At 48.7% G+C, this 20,781-nt stretch overlaps 1 protein-coding gene across 1 annotated transcript in view; it reads right to left on the reverse strand.

Annotated features, from left to right (window-relative positions):
- Nucleotides 1-20,781, reverse strand: part of LOC115083407 (serine/threonine-protein phosphatase 6 regulatory ankyrin repeat subunit A-like) — a 190,340-nt gene that overhangs the window by 69,236 nt on the left and 100,323 nt on the right. Inside the window, exons 15-16 of the mRNA XM_029587212.1 lie at nucleotides 7,095-7,211; nucleotides 3,541-3,639 (exon numbers count right to left, since the gene is read on the reverse strand). Of these exons, the coding sequence (XP_029443072.1) occupies nucleotides 3,541-3,639; nucleotides 7,095-7,211 (216 nt within the window). The remainder of the gene's footprint in view (nucleotides 1-3,540; nucleotides 3,640-7,094; nucleotides 7,212-20,781) is intronic.

The raw sequence follows: 20,781 nt of genomic DNA on the forward strand, positions 1-20,781 counted from the left end.
GGTGGAAGGGTGCCGCCGCCTCGACCTTCGCGTGGGCCACTTCCAGGCCGCAGCGAGGGAACGACGGCATGCCGCCTTGCCTGGCCTCTGCTCCTAGGTGCGCGCACGTGCCACCAGTCAAGATTTAAAGGGGCCGCAGCAGGAAAGCTTCCCACGGCCCCTAGTGATGACGTTGCCTGTCCTGGGTATATATGGCAAGCTCTGACAGTCAGAGCGTGCCTTGGCAACGGGTCTCCTCGCTCTCGCTTGCTCGAGTTCCTGAGTTGCTATTCCAGATCTCCTGTTCCTGTTCCTGCTGCCTGTTTCTGACCTCTGGACCGGACCTGACCACGCTTACCGCTGCCTGCCTCAGACTTCTGGACTAGACGCGACCATGCCTCGTGCCTCTGTTCTCCTGGATCAGACCCGGCCACGCTTTCCGCCTCTCGCTTGGCCCACTAGACTGGAGTGGTGCCACCCTTGGCTTCAGGCCTCCAACCTCTCTCTGCTGGTTGCCACCGTGCTCCCTCATCTACTCCCTGGGATCATCCATGCAGCGGCCTACCTAAGACCAGCTAGCCCCGGTACCCAAGGGCTCAAACTGCGGGGAACGCGGGCTGGTAGTGGCGAAGCTCCAGCTGGCCTCTGCTTCTCATCCGACCTCACCATCCGATGGTGGGGACCTGTGGGGGTTTCCCCTGCAGGTGGCTCCAACACCACCTCGGGCGAAGGGTCCACGAACGCAATACCCAATCTATGACGATCTCAGGGAAACCGAAAATCAAAGGATCCCAGGTATGGAGAGCAGGAGATGTTCTAATCCTTATTAGAATTATTGGGAGCAATTTGATGCTTCTACTCTTTTGAAATATTACATTTTTTTAAGGGAATAGAACATTTTTTAATTATTGGAATTTTTATTCATTCAGATGTTTTGAAATATTTTATTGGTGTTTGGGAAATGTTTGATAGACTATTCATTAACTGGCTTGAAATATTTTTTATATGAATATGATTTTACTGTTATGATCGATATTTTATCTTTCTTGATTTTATTTAATGTTTTCTGAAGAATGGTACTGTCTCTGTTTTTCCATTGTTGCTGTACCTATGGAGGCTCGTTGTGGGTTCCAGTTCAATTCTTCTCAGCAGGTTTCTGTTGATACTTTTAACAGCCCCACCCGCGGCCGTCCCGCGCACGGGCCTGCTCACCTTCATGGTTCCACAGCGGGTCCTGGACGACCTCCCTCGCGGTAGTTGCCAGCCCTGCCAGGCCCTGGTGTCCCGCGGCGGTGGTCGCCGGGCCTTCCTCTGTGCGTCAGGCCTCGCGCCGATGCTTGGTGTCCTCTGCCATGTTATCCATGCCCCTATGCGCGCGCGCGCGGACCGCCCGAACTCATGTAGGGCCAAGGGCGGGTCTTAGCTCCGCGGCACGCCCTGATTGATCCCTCGATATAAAGAAGTTCCTGTTTCTGCTTCCTAGCCTTGGCAATCGGGTTGGTTTGTTCTAAGATTGCCTCTGTGTTTGTTCCTGTTCCTGCCTGTTCCTAGTCTCATTCCAGGATCTTTCTGTTCCAGTTCTGTTCCTGACTTCCTGCATCCTAGTTCCTGCATCCTGCTTGTTCCTGTGTTCATCTGTCTGCCTACCTAGGCAGTACCCTCAGACTGTCTTACTGGTTCCGACCTCAGCTTGTTCCTGACCTGCCTGTCTGCCTGCCGCCTGCCTCAAAGACCTCAGCTTGCTCCTGACCTGCCTGCCTGCCGCCTGCCTCAAGACCTCAGCCTGCCTTTGAACTCGTCTGACTTCCAGTACCTGACCTCTGCTTTACTGACCATTCCTCGGACTGACCTCTGGATCTTGACCTTTGCCTGCCTGACCTTGTCTCCAGATTCTGGCTCTGTTCCTCACCTTGTCATCACCAACTCTGTTCTGGTTCTCCTTGTTCCAGCCAGCCTCCAACTTCGAACCCGATCGTGCTCCCCCTGTGTCCGTGGGCATGCCGGACTTCCATTCTCTCAGGAGACCCTGCGAGGCCCACCTAAGTCCAAGCGGCCTGGGTCCCTACGGGCTCCTCCCAGGGGGACCTCGGCCTTCCAGTGATGATGCTCTTCACAGCCTCTGTCTCCTCCAGTGCTCCACCCCTGGGGGCAGTTACCTCCTGTTCCCTTTCAGGAGGCGTTCCTCCACTGTCCCAGGACAAGGGTTCACTCCCGAATGCAGCAGATACTTTCTGATCTCTTTATTCTGTATTTGGTGAGGGTCTCTCTGTGTTCTGCATATGTAACTGAGGTGAGGTATTTTGCTGGCATGTAATTTCTGTGTAGGGATCTATAGCAGCCTGGTTTCCTAAAGAGTTTTATTGGTGTTCTAGGGCCTGGTGTAATGTGTGCAATGTTGCGTTTCATAGATAAGGTTATTAGGGTTATTTTGGTATGGGAAGTTTACTGTATTGTATTGGTAATTCCATTTAATCATGGCTTTCTGAGGGCCAAGCCCACATCCAGCACTCATTCCAAAAAGTCTAATTCCATAGAAGCTCCAAGTGTCTTTTTTGCAGAGTTTTCTGGTTGGCACCACAGCAGTGCATGTAAATATAATATGCATGTTGTAAGTGATATTTTTTCCTCGGAAGTCTGTGCTTTCGAATGTTCTTTGTCATGTAAAATTTGTTATAAATGCATCATTTAATTGTGTGTGTCTGTAAAGGGTGTGGGAGTGGGTGTGAGTGGCAGGGGGGTGGCATGTGTGCAAGGCTGTAAGGTTTGCCTAGGGTACCTCATACCCTTCCCTATTCAGGGGCTCTGGGGTGGGTGTGGGCGTGTCAGTTTTTAAAAATATAGATTGCAGGAGGGAGCTGGGCTTTATTTGATGGGCCCGGGACAGACACTGAAAGAATTTTGGGGGTGTGGAGGGGGGGGGGGGGGGGGTGTCTGCACAGCCATTGTTCGCACAGGGGCAGCACCGGCCCCTGACCAATGCCTGATGTGGACAGTGAGTTCTCCTGCTGCTGCACAAACAGAAAGTAAGGTTCTTGGTTACCTAGCGTTACAAATTTCACGCAGTGTTAGATAAGCTTCGGAAGTGCCTACCTGGGCACTCTGAGATCTTTACAGTGTGGCCACCTAAGAGAGAAGCTGCAAACAGGTCAGGGCCTTCTAATCAATATTGTCCCTTTACCTAACCTGCAAATCTTGCATCCTTTTTGCCCACTCACTCTGTAGGCAAATACAGCGATTAGTCCCCTCACCAGGAAAGATGTATCATGTTAAAATCCATTATACGCTTTGCGTAAATTGTTAATGAAAAGCAAGTAATGGAAAGCAAAACCCCAGTTTGGATGGGGTGAGCACCCCGCTTTGATTGGTCTCTAGTTAGGAAGGCGGTAAATAAGAAATGTTAGTAAAAGAATACATAATCAGCTTGCCCATCCCTACTCACTCCAAACCTTTTGAGTTTCTGTCTTAACCTTGTTCGGGCCCTTTTTGGTGCTGTTGAGATGAATCTTACAGATAATGCAGGACCACAGATCAGCAAGGCTGTACAAGAGGCCTTCACTCTACCTCATCAAATACGTCAGCACGCGCATGGTTCTGCAGCAGGATCTTTACAACTTCAGTATGTCCTCGTTCTGCTGCTGCCAATAGTGGAGACCAACCGTTCTAGAAGAAAAGTGAGAAATGAGCTAGTTATTCCCTTATCTCCAGCAGCATCTTCAGCACTTCAAATCTAGGCAGAAATTCTGATTTATTTTAAGGGAACTGAATGGATGATTCCATCCAGTAATATCCCAGCTGGCCCTATTTTTAATAATGGTCTTCATCCATTTGTTGTCTATAGGCAAAATGCTACGTGAATAAAGTCCAAAATTAGGTAAATCTTGCTGGCCTCCTGTCTTTCATTTTGCACCTATGATATTTTTATTTATTTATCTATTTATTTATTTATTTATTTAGAGTTTTTTTATACCGGCATTCATGATACAATCACATCATGCTGGTTTACAAATAACAGGGGGTGTAATAGCTTTGAACCTTGAACAAGTGAAGAGAAGCAATGAAGTTACAATAAAACAAGGCTGCTCAAACTGGGGGAAGAAGAAAAAGCTAGAGTAGCTTAACAGAAAGAGGAGTAATTATTTACAATATTCTGAAGCGTCTCTCTATAGTTGTTGCTGAGATTCAGTTAGGGTCTGGAAGGGCTTGTTTAAACAACCAAGTCTTAAGCCTTTTTCTGAATGTTAGTAGGCATGGTTCCTGTCTAAGATCAGGGAGAATGGAATTCCATATTTAAAAAAAAGTTTTACAGGCCATCCTAATGGCTTAGTGGCAGTGCTGGTTCTATCCCTGAGTTGGGCCATTCACTTCCTGGGACTGCAGGAGATAGGAATGTAGCGGAGGCAGAATTAACTGTTTCTGGTGGGAGGAGATCATGGTCATTGCTCAAGGGTGACATCTAGTAGTTGGATTCAGGGAACATGATTGCAGGGTTCAGAAAGGAGCCCACACGGCCTCCAGCTCAGGACTGTGGCTGCAGTCATCAGACCAGGTACATTGAGAGAGGGAGTACATAACATAGGAGACAAAAATCCAAATATGATTGCGAATGAAGGCTCATGGAGCTGGAGGTCCAAAGGAGGAAACTACTACATCAAAACAAAAGAAGAAAATAATTTTCCCAGTTGAGTCAAATGTTATTTTATCAAAATAATTTTCAGTTCTTCCACAATAAATGGTTTCAGATTTCAATCATGTGATACAAAGCACAAAACCCATAGAGGTAGATTTTCAAAACAGCGTGCAGGCGTACATGTGCACTCGCTACCTGGCGCGCACACGTGTATGCCCAATTTTATAATTTGCGCGCGCAGGTGTCTTGTAGCATTATTCTTTACTATTTGTACTTTTATCATTTTATTTTCTGCTTGTTTTTGAGAATATGCTGTTTTTTTATGATTATAGATTTTACAGATTTTAGGAATTATTTATGGTTGTTATTTATTTATTGTTAATATTACTATTATTGTTATTGTTGATCTTTTATTAGGTATTTATTGTGCCGATGATTATTATCATTTTGGAAAGGAGATTTACTTTAAAGACCCCAAACGGAATTTAGTTGATTTATTTGATTCTAGACTTGCATTTAAGCCCTATTTTCAACATATTCTGCAAGTAGGCTATTTTAAATTGTGAATGCTTTGGAATCTTAAATTTCTTCTTGACTGTGATGACCTCTGTACCATTTTTCAAGCATTCCTTCTTACAATTTTGGATTGTAAGTAACTCATTTTTTGTAACTCATTTATTGGGCTGCTTGCTTCCTCCCTTAAAATGTTGCAGGCTTTACAAAATTCTGCTGCACATATGATAATGAGTGGTCATCATTGGGGTCTTATTACTCCAATGTTGCTAGACCTTCATTGGCTCCCCATTGTCCAACCTATTGAGTTTAAAGTCTTAAACTTGCTTTTTAAGGCAGTAAAGTGTAATGGCTCTTCATATCTTGCTGACCAGATTATTTGCTATGACCCTGTTTGACGTTATGCTCTCAGTCAAGTTGGCTAGTCTGAAATCATGCCTTTTTTGTAAAGAGGCCAATACTTTGGAATGGTCTTCCGGTCTTGGTTTGAGTCATAGATGACTTCATTTTTTCCCAAAAGAAGCTGAAGGGTTTATTATTTCAAGCAGCCATCTCCAGTCCTTGACATCACAGTCCTTGATATCACTATTTTATAAATGTAGAGATGTTTGCTGGTATATTTTTATAGTACTTTATTTTATTTTAATGGCATTGATTTATTTATATTGTGGATTTTGTTTTGTGTTTTAAAATAATTGTTTATTTTGACTATTATCTGTTCTAGCTATAAGCGGAATATAAATATGAACAAAATAATGTTGCTATTATTTTAGCTTTTACCTTGTATGTTGCGTATTTTAAGTTAGTTTAGTTAATATGTTTTATAAATCACTTGGACTAATTTTAGTGTACATACTCGTGCCATTTGTATAGTTTATGCTTTTTTTATATGTAAACTAGTTTGATATGTTTGGATTGTCTTTGCAGTGAATCAAGAATAAATACACTAAACTAAATTAATGAAGCTTTATTTTTAAGAGGCTCAAAACTCTGTGAAACCAGATTCCTTTTCTACCCCTAAATCTTTTCAGTTTCCAGAAAACCTAGGTGTCACTAGGTGGCCATATAACAGGTAACCCCTGCATGCTTGTCCCTTCCACAAATAACCTTTTCAGTTCCCATAATTTATTGAGCTTTTGCTTGGAGTTCAGTTTTTATGTTGCGCTTTCATAGGGAAGGGAACTATATGCTTGATAAAATGCTTACCAAGCTTGTTCAGGGTTAACATATGGTGCTATCCTCCTTATGGAGAGAGAAGCACATGAAAGTGCTAGTTTCTGTATAATCCAGAGGCTAGAATCGGGTGCCACATCCTAGGCCTCTGCCTTTGATCCAACATGGAAGAGCTGCTCGCTTAGCATGGGCTCTCTGACAAGTCTGGCTCGACAAGTATGCTATCATAACCCTTGAATGATAAAAGGAGTAGTATGGTGCTATATTTTAATGGCATACAGTCCTTCAAGAAACATTTCATCATAACCGAATTCCTAGTAACCAATGTAAAAAAGTAGAAAAGGGCTTCCTTAAAGCCACTACAGTCCTACTGGATAAGGTTTTGCATATAATACATTGTGAAAACTTGTATCTCCAAAATGTATGTCCCACACAATAAAAAAAAAATCTGAAAAATAAATTGGTATGACCAAGGCCTTCCCAAGAAGGTCCATGGTAGGATCATGTTCATGGTGAAATCTATCCATTATCTTGATTAGCATATATATCTGCAAAACTTTTTTCTGGCAGGGTCTTATAAAATAAAAATGCACAAGGCATAAATATCACATGGACTATGACATAACTGTTTCTGTCACCCATATAGGATGCCAAGCTTAAGAGGGGAGCGACTAGAAATACAGAGATAGATTCAAGATCATATCATGACATGGTGGGGCCGCCAACACTGGTCTGAATAAAGATGACCTTAAGCGCCGAGTTTAAAGCAAGAGGACCAAATGCCAGCATGAGACAGGAATACCTTGGCTTGATTGTTGATGGACTGCTGCATTTGAGTGGAGCTAATGTGCTTCAGAATCTCTAGAAGAATATCTCCATTGCCCACCCGGGCAGAGTAATGCAGAGGGGTCTCGCGCGTCTGCAACAGAAAAACATTGCATACACTTGCTGCATATGGTACATAACAGATTCCAGGCAGCAAAGCAAATTCCCAATATTTTATTATCAACAAAAGCTTGTTCTAACAAAATAAATCCAGTGCAGTGATTCTTATCCTTTCCGAGGATTATATCAGTTAGACGATTAACAAACAATTTTAAATAAATGCAAAGCCTTATGACTGTCTTCTTGGAAGGTGTGGCTTCCCCAGAAGATCCCCTTCATTCAGCATCACTTTGCAATAAACTAGCCATGGAGATTTCTCTCCCTGTTCCGGGGAAAGATGAGTCTCGTGTGACTCAGTTTTATGATATTATAGAAGGAATAAACATATTGGGGGTAATAAGTTAGTGACAAATACATGCATAAGTTACACCAATTTTCAAAGCAGATTTATGCACAGAAGTCTACTGGGAAAATTATCGCAGCATAAGTACGGGTACTAGAGATGTGAATCGGAACCGGAATCGGTTCGGTTCCGGTTCCGATTCAAATAATGCATTTTTTTTCGTCCGGCCCGATCGGTTTTTTTTTTTTATCGGCTGCACCCGATCCGATAAACAAAATATCCCACCCCGACCCTTTAAAACTGCTCCCTTAGCCTCCACCACCCTCCCGACCCCCCAAAAAACATTTTTAAATTACCTGGTGGTCCAGCGGGGGTCCCGGGAGCGTTCTCTCGCGCTTGGACTGTCGGCCGATAAACAAAAAACCCACCCCGACCCTTTAAAACCGCTCCCTTAGTCTCCACCACCCTCCCAACCCTCCAAAAAACGTTTTTAAATTACCTGGTGGTCCAGTGGGCCCCGGGAGCGATCTCCCGCTCTCGGGCCGTCGGCTGACACATCCAGTGGACGGCCGGCGCCATCTTTAAAAATAGCGCGGGCTGTCCAGTGCTCCTACCATGTGACAGGGGCCGGCCAATGGCACGGTTACCTGTCACATGGTAAGGGCAAAGGGCCATCGGCGCCATTTTTATTAGTGGCAGCCGACGGCCCGAGAGCAGGAGATCGCTCCCGGGGCCCACTGGACCACCAGGTAATTTTAAAACGTTTTTGGGGGGGTCGGGAGGGTGGTGGATGCTAAGGAAGCGGTTTTAAAGGGTCGGGGTGGGTTATTAGGTTGTGTCCTAACTCCTGTTAGTGTGCACTAACCCGATTAATGATTTTTTCACGATAAATTGGTGGAATTTCTATTGTATCGCACTCTTTAATGATTAATGACGATTTAAAAAATATCGGACGATATTTTAAATCGTCAAAAAACGATTCACATCCGTAACGGGTACACAATGACACCTGCTATTTGGTACACACAGTTTTGCCCAGATAATTCATGCTTACACTTTTTGTTGAATTCTTTATTTATAAATTTTTTCAAATACAAATGTCATAATAACATTATGGGGTAGATTTTCAGAGGGTTACGTGCATACGTTACGCGCGTAACCCCCGAAAACCTACCCCAAACCCCCCCTGCGTGCGCCGAGCCTATCTTGCATAGGCTTCCGGCACGCGCAAAGCCCCGGGACGCGCGTAAGTCCCGGGACTTTCCTGGGGGGGGGGGCGTGTCCGGGGGGCGTAATGCAGCCGGCGTGGTTCCAGCCCGAGGGCATTCTGGGGGCGTGGCCGCGGCCTCCGGACCAGCCCCCAGACCGGAACATGGCGTGCCGGCCTGGCGCACGGAAGTTACGCCTGCCTTGAGCAGGCGTAACTTTCACGACAAAGGTAGTGGGGGGGGGGGGGGGTGTGGATAGGGCCGGGGGGGGGGGTTAGGTAGGGGAAGAGAGTGGAAAGTGGAGGGAGGCCAAAGGAAAGTTCCCTCCGAGGCCGCTCCGATTTCGGAGCGGCCTCGGAGGGAACGGAGGCAGGCTGCATGGCTCGGCGCGAGCAGGCTGCCGATTTTGGGTAGCCTTGCGCGCGCCGACCCCGCATTTTAATGGATACGCGCGTTTCTATTGAAATCCCGCATACTCTTGTTCGCACCTGGTGCACGAACAAAAGTACGCGTGTGCGCAACTTTATGAAATCTACCCCTATTTGAACATATTGGCCCGGATTTTAAAAGGGTTACGTGCTTAAGTTAAGCATGTAACCCTTAAAAAAAACCCCTGCGCATGCTGACCCTATTTTGCATAGGCTCGGCGGCGCGCGCAAGCCCCGGGACATGCGTGTTGGGGGGCATGTCAAGGGGCGGCGCGATGTTCGGGGTGTTCCGGGGGGGGGCGTTCCAGGGAGCATGGTGTCAGTCTGGGGGCGTTCCAGGGGGCGTGGCCGAGGCCTCCGGACCAGCCCCCGGGTCGGGTGATGGCGCGGCAGCGGACCACCGGCACGCACGAGTTATGCCTGCTTGAAGCAGGCATAACTTGTGCGATAAAGGTAAGGGGGGGTTTAAATAAGGCCGGGGGGGGGTGGGTTAGGTAGGGAAGGGAGGGGAAGGTGCGGGGGGGGGGGGGGGGGGTGGAACGGGCAGCGCGCGCAGGACCTCGGCGCGCCAAGGTGCACAAATGTGCACCGCCTTGCGCGCACCAACCCCGGATTTTAGAAGATAAGCGCGTAGCCGAGGGAACACGTACTTTTGTTTGTGCCTGGTGTGCAAACAAAAGTACGCGCGGGCGTAGATTTATAAAATCTACCCCTCTGAGAATATTAAGAGAAAAAACATAATCTCATTTCATGAAACATTATATTACTTAAATAAGTAATCATTTCCCAACTATCTCTTCCTTCTCTAATGTAACATAACATTGTAAAAAAATATAGTAATTAAATTCTATTTTTGGACAAATTGTCGAGCATTGCTGAGACTTAGGATATCAAGAAGGAGAAAACTATTCTTGAAAAATTAGAGGATAGACATTTACATAGCTCACAACTGTATATCCAATTCTTACCCTGGTCATTAAGAACCATAGGCGATGATGTGACAGGTACTTGTGCCTCCAAAAATTGCTGGAGCTGTTCTATTTGAAGAAAAACAACCGTTTGTTCACCTCTCTTTATCTCGGATTTATATGGGTAGTGTAAAAGGAATGAATAACCCAAAGACTGAACTTTTTGTCTTGTAGCTAAAAATTCTTTCCTTCTAGTCCTAGTTATAGGAGCTAGATCTGGGTACAATTTCAATGTTTGGCCATAAAACTGTAGTGGGAATTTCAGAAAATATCTACGCATAACTTTATTGACATCTTGTAATGTTATAAATGATACTATTAATGTATTCCTTTCTAGAACATCTGTGCTGGAACTTTCAAGGAAACTAATTAAGTTGGCAGGAATATTTTGAGACTTAACACCTTTCCTTTCTAAAGTGAAACAAGTATTAATTGAGGGAAAATTTAAGACTTCTTTAAAAAGCCTTTTCAAAGTTACAAAGGAAATTTCTCCTGCCAATTTTGGAAAATTTAGTATTCTAATGTTGTTATGAACTGCGCTGCTCGCGGGTTTTCCCCGCGAGCAGGCTCACTCACCATGTCGACTTTCTTCACCCTGTTGGGCCTCCCACACGGCCGGAGCCGCAGACTGTCTTGCCCACGCGGCCCAGAGGCCACCCCGGATATCCTCCATCTTCGCGGCGCGAAGGCCACATCCCTGGGCTCGAGTGGTGGCTGGAGCCTCCCCCGGGGCCTCCTGCAGCGGCTGGAGCCGCTGCCAACATTGGAGCCTGCGTTCAGGCCAGCCCAGCCTGCTCTGCGTCTCTGCGTCGGTGCAGGCCGCTGTCTGCGGTCCTGCACAGCTCTTCCTGCTTCCTTAGGCGCCAGCATGCGCCTCTCTTCATGATTTAAAGGGCCAGGCACAGGAAGTGTGCTGGTCCCACCTAGGGAGTGGACTTCCTCTACCAGCCCTATTTAAGGGCTGCTCCGTCAGTCTGTCGTGGCCTTGCATCGGAGTGCCATTCCTCTGCAGGCTCCTGCCTGCCAGAGCCTTGTAAGGTCTTCTGTTCTTCGTGGTGCTCCTCGTCTCGTCTGCCTTCGTACCACGTCTTCATGTCTTGGTGTCTTGCCTGAGGTCCCGGTCCATGTCCTGATGTCTCGTCATGATCTTCCACGTCCTGATGTGCCTGCCTACCAGGATGTTCTTCCCTGCGTCTTCGTCTGGTGCTCCTGAGCCTTCTGGTCCTGTAAGCCTGTTCTCTCGGATGATGTGTGCCCGAGAATGGGGTGGCTTGCAGGTGGGATGTGTCCCTGTGCTCCTGAGCCTCTGTTCCAACCAGCCATGGATGGAGCTTCGGGTGACATTGATTCCGTCATTGGAGTCCTCCTTGCCTGATTCCTCCTTGCCTGATTCCTCCCTGCGCTTGTCCCACTCTCCTCATGGTCCGTGACCAGCCTCTCAGGGCTGTGTAGGGCGCGCAGTGGGACAGGGTGGTCCGCGACTCAGTCCCGTAGGTGGGCTGAGTAGGGCGCCCTGAGAGACAGTGCCAATGTCCTCCTGCCTTGTGTCTTATCTTGTTTGGATTCAAGTTCCTCGTCATGTCCGTGATGCCGTTGCATCAACCCAAGTCTCGTCTGTGATGCCGTTGCATCAATCCAAGTCTTCGTCTGTGATGCCGTCGCATCAAACCAAGTCTTTGTCTGGGATGCCGTCGCATCAATCCTAGTCTGCCATGTCTTCGTGTCCAAGTTCTAATAGCTTTATCATTTTCATTCACTTTAACTACAATATCATTAATTTGTTTACTTGAAGATTTGAGGAGACATTATCTATTTTACTTTCCAGCCTGTTGATGGCTGCACTCAGACCAGACACAACATCCCATATAGTCTCAAGCGTTACCATTTCAGGTCTAATAACAAGTGGTAGTTGACTTATCTGCTCTGAGGGCTTCTGTTTACACTCTTGCTCATTATTTTCCCCTCTAGATGCTCTCACCACTTCTACAGAGAATTCCCCCCCAGATGCAATCTCAGAGAGTGCTCCTACTAATCCACAAACTTCCCCTTCTTCTGGGGAGATTGTTGGACCACTTCCTCTCCTGAACCACGTTGTGCAGGCGGTAGACGTGCATTAGGGCTTAAGGATGCTTCCTCCGGGGTGGACACCCGTTCTCCTCCACAGATTCCTCCAATGGATTCACCAGCAGCCTCATTTTCCAGTTGTGTGAGGAAGTGATCAATATCTAGTTGGGTTAATGCGGGTGGCATGTTAACAGTCTAACTCCTTCAACTGTGATGATACTATGCTCCTCAGCGCTATGCCATTACTGCTCAGCTCCAGAGAAGAGCTTTGGCGGCGTGCCGGTGGCAACGGTGCACCGCAGGAGTGCCTGTTCTTAACGCTCCTCTGGCCCCTCCCTCCTACGTCGGGTATGGCGCTCAGGTCTCACCAGGCAGCTAATTATCCAAAAGAAGAAACAGTTCTCTTGAGAGAAGGGAAATCGAGTGAATTCTCTGGCTGCTCTCCATACTTACACTTTTTAAAATATTAAAATATGCAGGCAAGGCCTAACCCCACCCAGACTCCACCCCCTGGATCACCTCACCTCATACACATAAAAATATGTACATTCATTGTGTAAGCATCTAATTTTGCACACACTGTAACCCTTCTGAGCTGTCTCATGTACTGCTTTGATTTATATGGAAAGGCGATGTATCAAGGTTTAATTAATCTAAATTAAACTAAACGGCAGTCATGCAATTTTCTGAAGGGCCATTTCTGCGGGAAAAGCAACTACTTTAGCCAGAGAAGGCCCTTTGAAAATTAGCCTCATTAAGTTTAAGAAATCTGTTCACTGCCAGAAATTTGTTTCTGGATATGGGAAAGAACAAGCACCCGATCTGTCATTTGGATTGATCTCAGTTGACCTTTGGTGTTGGTGGTAAAACATCCAGCAGGCTAGCCAAAAACAGGGCAGAGGCTGGTGGCACCTTACAAACTTAAGAGATTAATTTAGGCCTAAGCTTTGAAGGACAAGTTTGTGCCTCAATAAATTGTTAGTCTATAAGCTGCCACCTCTATGTTGTTTATGGTTCTGGTGGTGCCTCCTTTCTACTTATCACTGCACTCATGTTTGGCATGAGAACTGCCAGGTGGGTAGAACGGGCCAAATAAGCATTCTGCTAAGCAACAGTATCATACACCAAGAAAAATTACCAACAGCGCATGCTATCTTATCAGTTATGCTTTTTTTGATGCTTAATAATGAATTACTTGTTTTATGCATTTAAGAAGTTTCATAGAGGATAATCCCTCCTCCCATGTTCCACGGTGTCATGGGCAATTGCCATTCCACTCCACAAAGGTGGTTTTCAAAGCCATGTAGGAAAATAGCAATTTAACTGGAGATATTGGCTCTGAGAAAATTGTCCATCCGTCAAGCAGATGAAACCCTGTGCACTGTGTTGCGCGACCGGACCCTTACCTCCTCCCGGTGAGGGAGACGCTGACGGGACCACGGATTCCCCGGGCCTGCTCAGGCTTACACTGCGGTGTCCCCACGAGGAGGACGCTGCCGAAAGCCATGCTAGCCCTGCCCCTTAGGCTTGCGCGCGCGCGCAGAGGGAACCCTTTTAAAGGGCCTCTGGCGCGAAGAGCCGGGCTGGCCCCCTCACTGACGTCAGATGCCGAGGGAGATTTAAACTCGACGTCTAACCCCAGGTCCTCGCCTTGCAACAAGGTCGACTCCTCGGAAAGAAGAGTTGCTGATCCTGCCTGCCTGATCCTGCCTGCCTGATCCTGCCTGCCTGATCCTACCTACCTGACCCTGCCTGCCTGAACCTGCCTGCCTGATCCAGCCTGCCTTGATCTCGGTACGTCTCATCGTTCAACGTCTTCAGCCGCCTGCCTTGACCCTGGTCCGTCTTATCGTTCAATGTCTTCAGCCGTCTGCCTTGATCCTGGTCCACCTCATCGTCCACGTCTCTAGCCGCTCTCCTAAGTCCCAGCGGCCCGGGTCCCTACGGGCTCCTTCCAGGGGGACCGCGGGCTTCCAGGGTGAAGCCACCTAAGTCCCAGCAGTCCGGGCCTCCACAGGATTCGCCTGGAGGGGTCGCGGACTTCCAGGGTGAAGACCGTCGACCTTCTACAGCGGCCTCCTTCCGACCTGTTCCATCTGTGGGGAACCACTTCCCCGCCGGTCGGCCCAAGGATCCACTTCCAGACTCGTAACAGTTTGCAAGGCCATGGATCCGGTGGACCTTGCAGGCCTCCAGGCCATACCCGGAATAGCACAGCGTTTACAGCAGCAACAGCACTGTCTGGACACCTTGGCAGCCACCGTGGAACGCTTAGCTAATTGACTAGACGCCGCACCCCCAGAACCAGTCCAGGAGCAAGTACCGCCCCCGGTGGTGACCATTCACGCCCCTACACAACTTCCAGCCCCATCGCGTTTTTCAGGAGACTCGAAAGCCTGTCGGGGCTTCCTGAATCAGTGTCTCGTGCGGTTCTCGTTACTACCCGCACAGTTCCCCATGGACTCGGTTAAGGTGGCCTACATCTTCTCCCTTTTGGATGGTCGGGGATTGAACTGGGCGTCTCCCATGTGGGAGCGGAATGACACCATGCTAAACGACCTTTCCCTGTTTGTGGAAAATTTCAAACTGGCCTTCGACGAACCTGCCTGCGTGGCTTCCGCTACCTCGGAGTTGCTCCAGCTACAGCAGGGGACTCGCACCCTGGTAGAGTATGCTCTCGAGTTCCGTACCCTGGCCCTGGAGGTTGGTTGGCGCGACGACACTCTACGTGGAATATTTCTAGAAGGCCTCGCGGCAAGGATCAAAGATGAATTGGCCGCCCGAGACCTTCCCGAAGACCTCAACGCACTAATCGAGGTAGCAGGGCGCATAGATCGACGCCTCCAGCAGAGGGCTAAGGAAGGACGGCCTCCGTGGCAGATGGCACCTCTGGCTCCAGCCTTTTCCAGGCCCCTGACACCGGTGACCAAGGGTACCACCACACCCCCGGAGCACCCTACGGAGGAGCCAATGCAACTGGGACGAGCCTCCCTGTCCCCAGAGGAGAAGCGTCGCCGCCGCAACCTGGGATTGTGTCTCTACTGTGGCGGGAAGGGCCACTTCCTGGCCCACTGTAAGGAATGGGCGGAAAACACCCGAGCCTAGGGGAAACTGGGGAGCTACTCCTAGGCTACCTCAACGCAGCTCCTCAATGTACAGTACCTCTAACCTTGAGATATCCTGGAGGGTCTTTCGAGATGCTAGCCTTCATCGATTCCGGCGCAGGAGGGAATTTTATCCTCCAGGACTTGGTGCAACAGCTTCAGATCCCCACGCAACCTCGCAGGCCGCCATTGCGGATCATATCCATCCATGGCACAGTGCTGCCGGGGAGTATTTCGACTGCTACGGCACCACTCACGCTTCAAACCGGAGTTTTACACTTGGAGGAAATCTCTTTCCTAATTCTAGAGAAAGCAGTACATCCGGTGGTCCTCGGGCTACCCTGGTTGCAACAGCATTCCCCGGTAATCCATTGGGACTCATTGCAGATCGCCCAGTGGAGCCCTTACTGCTTCCAAAATTGCATCAGGACACCTTTGGTCCAACAAGTAACACTTGCACGCACCGACACGCTACTACCGGCCCCCTACGAAGAGTTCTCAGATGTGTTCTCAAAGGAGAGAGCCGAGATCCTGCCCCAGCATCGCCCATTTGACTGTGCGATAGAGCTCTTACCTGGGACGACTCCACCCCGTGGGAGGAGTGTATCCCCGTGGGAGGAGTGTATCCCTTGTCTCAACCTGAGACCCAGTTGATGTCAGAATACATCGCCGAGAACCTGGCCAAGGGATTCAGCCGACCCTCCAAGTCTCTCGCAGGGGCGGGGTTCTTCTTTATAGGGAAGAAGGATGGGTCCCTGAGACCCTGCATCGATTATCGGGGGTTAAATGCCATCACCAAGAAGAACCGCTACCCCCTTCCTTTGATCCCTGAACTTCTGGACAAGCTCCAGGGGGGCCAAAATTTTTACTAAACTGGATCTCAGAGGGGCATATAACCTGGTCAGAATCCGTCCCGGGGACGAATGGAAGACAGCCTTTAACACCCGGTACGGGCACTACGAGTACCTGGTAATGCCCTTCGGGTTATGTAACGCACCAGCAGTGTTCCAGCACTTAATGAATGAAATACTTCACGAACTACTGTATTCCTTGGTGATCGTGTATCTAGATGATGTCCTTATCTACTCTCGGGATTTAATTTCCCACCGTCGGCATGTCAAGCAAGTGCTACAGATCCTCAGGGACAACCATTTGTACGCGAAACTGGAGAAGTGCATATTCGAACAGGACTCATTGCCGTTCTTGGGATAGATCATCTCCGCGACAGGGTTCCACCTGGACCCGGACAAGGTATCCGCCATCAAGAATTGGCCTCGCCCCACAGGCTTGAAGGCCCTACAACGCTTCTTAGAGTTTACCAATTTCTATAGGCACTTCATACCTCAATACTCCCGGTTGGTGGCACCATTGACTGCCCTGACCAAGAAGGGGGCGGATGCTCGAGCCTGGTCCCACGATGCGTGCCTGGCCTTCGAGAGGCTCAAAGAGGCCTTCCTGCTTGAGACGTGCTTACGCCACCCAGACCCGCAGCGACCCTTCTTTGTGGAGGTGGACGCATCCAACATAGCAGTCGGCGCGGTTCTGTCCCAAAGTTCTAGCACCGGACGACTACTACCCTGCTCGTACTTCTCCAAGAAATTTACACCCGCAGAATGCAATTACAGCATTGGGGATAAGGAACTGCTGGCCATCAAACTGGCATTCAAAGAATGGAGACAGTGGTTAGAGGGGGCCAGTCATCCCATCACAGTATATACTGATCACAAAAATTTGGAATTCCTGTGCCAAGCTCAACGGCTCAATCCCAGTCAGGTTCGCTGGTCTCTGTTTTTCAATCGATTAAATTTCACTCTCAGGTACTGGCCAGCGTCCAAGAATGTCCGAGCAGATGTGTTATCCCGTAACTCCATTCTGGAGGAGAGGGACGATCCGCCACAGTACATCATAGACCCTGCCAAGATCAACTTGTCCAGCACCACTGTAACCGCTCTTGAGAGAGTGGTTGTTCCTCGCAGAGACAGCAGGAGGGTCTTAAGTTGGGCTCATGACTCCCTCACGGGCGGCCATGCTGGTAGAGAGAGGACCCTTGACCTTCTCAACCGCTATTATTGGTGGCCAAATGTGCGGCGAGATGTGTGGCTTTACGTGGAGTCTTGTCCCATGTGCGCCAGGCAAAAACCATTAAGCGGCCGTCCATGGGGCCTTTTGCAACCCTTCCGGTACCAGCAGCACCGTGGACTCATATAGCCACTGATTTCGTGGTGGATCTGCCACCCTCCGAGGGAAACAGAGTGATTTGGGTCACAGTAGACCACTTTTCTAAAATGGTTCACCTAGTGCCCCTGCCCAAGCTCCCGTCGGCGCCCGAACTGACTCTGCTGTTCACACGACACATCTTCCGGGCTCATGGCCTTCCGCAAAGTATTGTGTCCGACCATGGGTCTCAGTTCACGGCCCGATATTGGCGAGCCCTTTGCAAAAAGTTTGGAGTACAGTTGAACCTGTCCACAGCCTTCCACCCGCAGAGCAATGGACAAACCGAGCGAATGAATTGCTCATTGAAGACCTTCCTCCGCAGCTTCGCAATGGAGAGACGTGACAATTGGACATCGCTACTTCCATGGGCCGAGTTCTCATATAACAATCATACCCACTCGGTTACCAGGCGATCCCCCTTTCAGATTGTATTTGGTCGACAACTCAGGCCTCCAGTACCAGTACCAACGCCCGTTCCTTCACCAGCGGCTCAGTCATCTGCCCTCCAATTACATCGCCTTTGGAGAGCCATACAACGTAAGCTCTCGACTGCGGCTTGTACAGCACGAAGGATGGCTGATCAACATCGGCATCCAGCACCAGTCTTCCTACCCAGCGCCAAGGTCTGGTTGAGCACCAGGAACCTTCATCTGCCTGCACCCTCTCGGAAACTGGTGCCTAGGTACTGTGGTCCATTTCGAGTGGCAGAGAGGGTAGGGCTGGTATCCTACAGGCTTCGCCTCCCATCCACAATGCGTGTCCACAACGTGTTCCACATATCCTTGCTGAAACCGGTGGTACTCTCTCGATTCCATCGTCCAACCCCGGATCCTGTCTCACCTCCGACGCCGGACGATGCCACCTATCGAATCCGAGAAGTGCTAGACGTTCGCTTCTACCACCGCCGTTGGGAGTATCTCCTGGCTTGGGAGGGGTGTGGCCCCGAAGACAACACCTGGGAGCCTGCTTGAAATATTCTGGATAAATCCTTGCTGCTCCAGTTTCATCAAGATAACCCTGAGAAGCCGGGCCCTCTGCGGAGGGGGCATAAGAGGGGGGGTAGAGTTGCGATTCCGCTCGCGACCCGCGCGACCGGACCCTTACCTCCTCCCGGCGAGGGAGACGCCGACGGGACCACGGATTCCCCGGGCCTGCTCAGGCCTACACCGCGGTGTCCCCACAAGGAGGACGCTGCCGAACTCCATGCTAGCCCCGCCCCTTAGGCTCGCGTGCGCAGAGGGAATCCTTTTAAAGGGCCTCTGGCGCGAAGAGCCGGGCCGGCCCCCTCACTGACGTCAGACGCCAAGGGAGATTTAAACTCGGTGTCTGACCCCAGCTCCTCGCCTTGCAACGCGGTCGACTCCTCGGAGAGAAGAGTTGCTGATCTGCCTGCCTGATCCTGCCTGCCTGATCCTGCTTGCCTGACCCTGCCTGCCTGAACCTGCCTGCCTGATCCAGCCTGCCTTGATCTCGGTCCATCTCATCGTTCAACGTCTTCAGCCGCCTGCCTTGACCCTGGTCCATCTCATCGTTCAACGTCTTCAGCCATCTGCCTTGACCCTGGTCCCATCTTCAGCCGCCTGCCTTGACCCTGGTCCGTCTCATTGTTCAACGTCTTCAGCCGCCTGCCTTGATCCTGGTCCATCTCATCGTCCACGTCTCTAGGTGCTCTCCTAAGTCCCAGCGGCCTGGGTCCCTACGGGCTCCTCCCGGGGGGACCGCGGGCTTCCAGGGCGAAGCCACCTAAGTCCCAGCAGTCCGGGCCTCCAGAGAACGTGAATTCTATGGTTGCCAGAAAAATAGAAGATTTGAAGCCATTATGAATTTTGCTTACTATTCAGAAACATAATGCAAACTCAATGGAGCATTGCAGCTACTGTGCTGAAGATGGAAACTGTATGAAGAGCCATTCTGTTGTTACCATCCTCTGTTCAATAAACTCAGTCAAGTTTGGAATCCATTACAATAATGACATACTATATGACATCAGATGATGACCAATGGCCTCATCTAGTCTATCCATTTACAAAAAGTCCACACTAAAGAATATGTTTTAGCTGCCAGCCATATTAGGTAGCCTATGTAACAGGGTGTCAAAGTCTGCCCCCTGTTGGTGGTTTGCCCTTTAGTGGAATGGCAGTTGTGGCTTCAGTAGGTCACCCTGCTAGCAGAAGTGTGAGTCAGAGGTCTCCATCCAGAGCCTGACCCCATGAGGTGCCAATATGAGTATCCACAGTGGGTTTCATTGATTTCAAGCAGCAGGTTCTGGCCAGCTACCAATGGTCAGCAGGCTGTACTGTAAGTGGTAAACACAATAGACCAGGAGCAATCCAATCAAATTATAATATATGTTACTGTATAGTACATCCAGCAAAAGAATACATTCACAGTTCAAACAGTCCATTCATGTGGCCCTCTCATCGAGAGACTAGAAAGCTTCAAAACTAATTGAAATGTACTCTTGCATTTATCCATTTTAACTGCTGTTATATAATGTAGACTGTACATAGTGTAGGGAAACCTTATATGACTTAATTTTAAATGGATTAATACAAAAGTACATTTTAACTTATTAGAGGGTTTGCCACTGTGTTGATGCATGGGCCATATGAATGGACAGCATGAACTGTGACTGTATATACAGTAACATCTAAGCACAGCTTTGATCTATTGTTCACACTCTAAGTGCAATAATGATAGTTTTAGTCTCAGAGACTTCCACAGTCAAATTCATGCCCTCTGCACTCTTTGAGTGTTTTAAATCACTTTTGAAACAATGCATTAAAGCAACGTTTTCCTGCTTACCCGACGCCTGGCAGCTGGGAAAGGATTTTCACGTATCGTATCTCTTCTTGGAGTCAACTCTTGCACTCTGTTTACAGAGCACGTTTTTTTTTAAAATAAACATGGAGAAGTGAGATATATGGATTTAAGTGGTAGGCTTGGTTCTAACGAAATGGGGTAAGAGAAGGTACGGGAGGTTGAAAATGTCTATTTATCCACAGATGAAGTATAGTTTCAACACTCTCACACAAGTGAGGGCCTCTGCCATTACAGAAAGGAGATTATACTCTCATCTAAAGAGATCAGTGGAACTAGGCAAAATGGAATTTTATATGAAGTGAGAGCAAACTATACCTTTTGGCCAGTCTAGGAGTGTCCGGGCTGGTTTTTGAAGGGTGTTGTTCTTTCATAAAGCTTTGGGCGAGAATGGATTTGCCTAATCTATTTGAGACTAACGAGGCTTTAGATTGGATAAATACATCTCTACT

The sequence above is a fragment of the Rhinatrema bivittatum genome, chromosome 2, assembly GCF_901001135.1.
Source record: "Rhinatrema bivittatum chromosome 2, aRhiBiv1.1, whole genome shotgun sequence".
NCBI classification, from domain to species: Eukaryota; Metazoa; Chordata; class Amphibia; order Gymnophiona; family Rhinatrematidae; genus Rhinatrema; species Rhinatrema bivittatum.